This window comes from Hipposideros armiger, unplaced genomic scaffold (genome assembly GCF_001890085.2).
Source record: "Hipposideros armiger isolate ML-2016 unplaced genomic scaffold, ASM189008v1 scaffold_58, whole genome shotgun sequence".
NCBI lineage: Eukaryota > Metazoa > Chordata > Mammalia > Chiroptera > Hipposideridae > Hipposideros > Hipposideros armiger.
The window spans coordinates 5016834-5018257 of record NW_017731408.1 but is presented as its reverse complement, the minus strand read 5'-3'; the positions used below and the strand labels follow the sequence as shown (position 1 = coordinate 5018257).

The 1424-nt window shown below is 28.9% G+C and overlaps 1 protein-coding gene across 1 annotated transcript in view; it reads left to right on the top strand.

Annotated features, from left to right (window-relative positions):
* The window catches only part of MAP9 (microtubule associated protein 9), a 12282-nt gene extending 11573 nt beyond the window's left edge, over positions 1-709 (top strand). The window contains exon 4 of the mRNA XM_019641159.1: positions 597-709. Within this exon, the coding sequence (XP_019496704.1) occupies positions 597-695 (99 nt within the window). The 3' untranslated portion in view covers positions 696-709. The remainder of the gene's footprint in view (positions 1-596) is intronic.
* The last annotated feature ends 715 nt before the right edge of the window (positions 710-1424 follow it).

Below are 1424 nucleotides of genomic sequence, written 5' to 3'. Positions count from 1 at the left end.
AAAAAAAATTATTAAAATTGTAATATTCAATATATACCAATAACAAAATATGAATACAAGTCATGGGTATACATTTTTTGGCACCCTCGGTATGCATATGTATGTGTATGTGTGTATATATATTACTATATTAACACTTTCTCTTTTAAAGTTTGTATTGTTTTGAAAGGAGAGTTTAAATTTTTCTTTCCTGATACTTTGTATTTGAATTAGGCTTACACAGAAAAAGACTTTCCTACTTTTTTCACAATTCCAAAAGAGGTCATTTTTTTTGTCTTGTTTGTTATACAAAATAATATACTTTCGAAAACTGTACATGTGAATTTCAAAGAAAAACATTAATATATGTAGCCATTATATTCAGTCTTTGAAGTCTGTTAATACTAAAAAAGACAACATACATATAATTTTCTTAATTTTTGCTCATCTTCATATGTTAGAATATTATCAGAAAAAATGATACTAGTTTATATAGAATTTATAAATTTTGTGTTTTCCTTTTTTAAAGTTTTAATCAAATATTTCAGAAATAGATAAAAATTCAAAATCATTTGGGAAACTTTGAATATCATACAGCTTTTTTCTTGTTTTCGCAGGACTGGTTAGAAAAGAAAAATGTGTATTTACATGAAAAGCACAGAATTAAAAGGATTGAAAGTGAAAACTTAAGGATCCAAAATGATCAGGTATTGTGAAATATAAAGTGAAAATATTCTGGGTTTTTAAGTCAGTAAAATATCTCTGGCTATTTAGCATTTCTAAATCAACTGTTTTTTAAATGGCAAAATAACATAAATAAAATAATTGATTTATGATTTCATTTCTCTAGTATTTTATATATTAGTTTGATAAAATATAACCATTTTGCTTAAAAACACAGATNACTCAACAATATAGAATGAACATATTTCCATGCCATTTTACTTTTCTAATACCAGGGTTTTAGCAGTGGAGGTAATCTTTGATGCTGCAACTGCAATTTATTTAACGTTTTGGGGCAATGTGCTACCTTACAAAACATTTAGTGAGTAACAATACAGCAAGCATCCTTGTCATCACTATCTTTGTTGGCAGAGATGGTGGACCTCATTAAATCTATAAAATGAAGAAAGAATTCATAATATTTAAGGAGACGTCGAACGTCTTGTATCTAATGTCAAAATGTCAGAAAACCCATCTGGCTATAGCACATAGGCTTCGTGATAGTCACTCAGGAGATTTCACACTCAGAATGACGCTTCCTGCTGCAGTGTGGGCGCAAGATAGGAAAGATGTCATGGATCACTTGTAAGGTCACATCAGTGCTGTGTATAACTAAAAGAAATTTCATCAATAAAACTAGAAACAGTTTTATATTGCCAGAACTACAAGACATGGAATGGGAGTTGTTTAATGGGCATAGAGTTTCAGTTTTGCAAGATGAA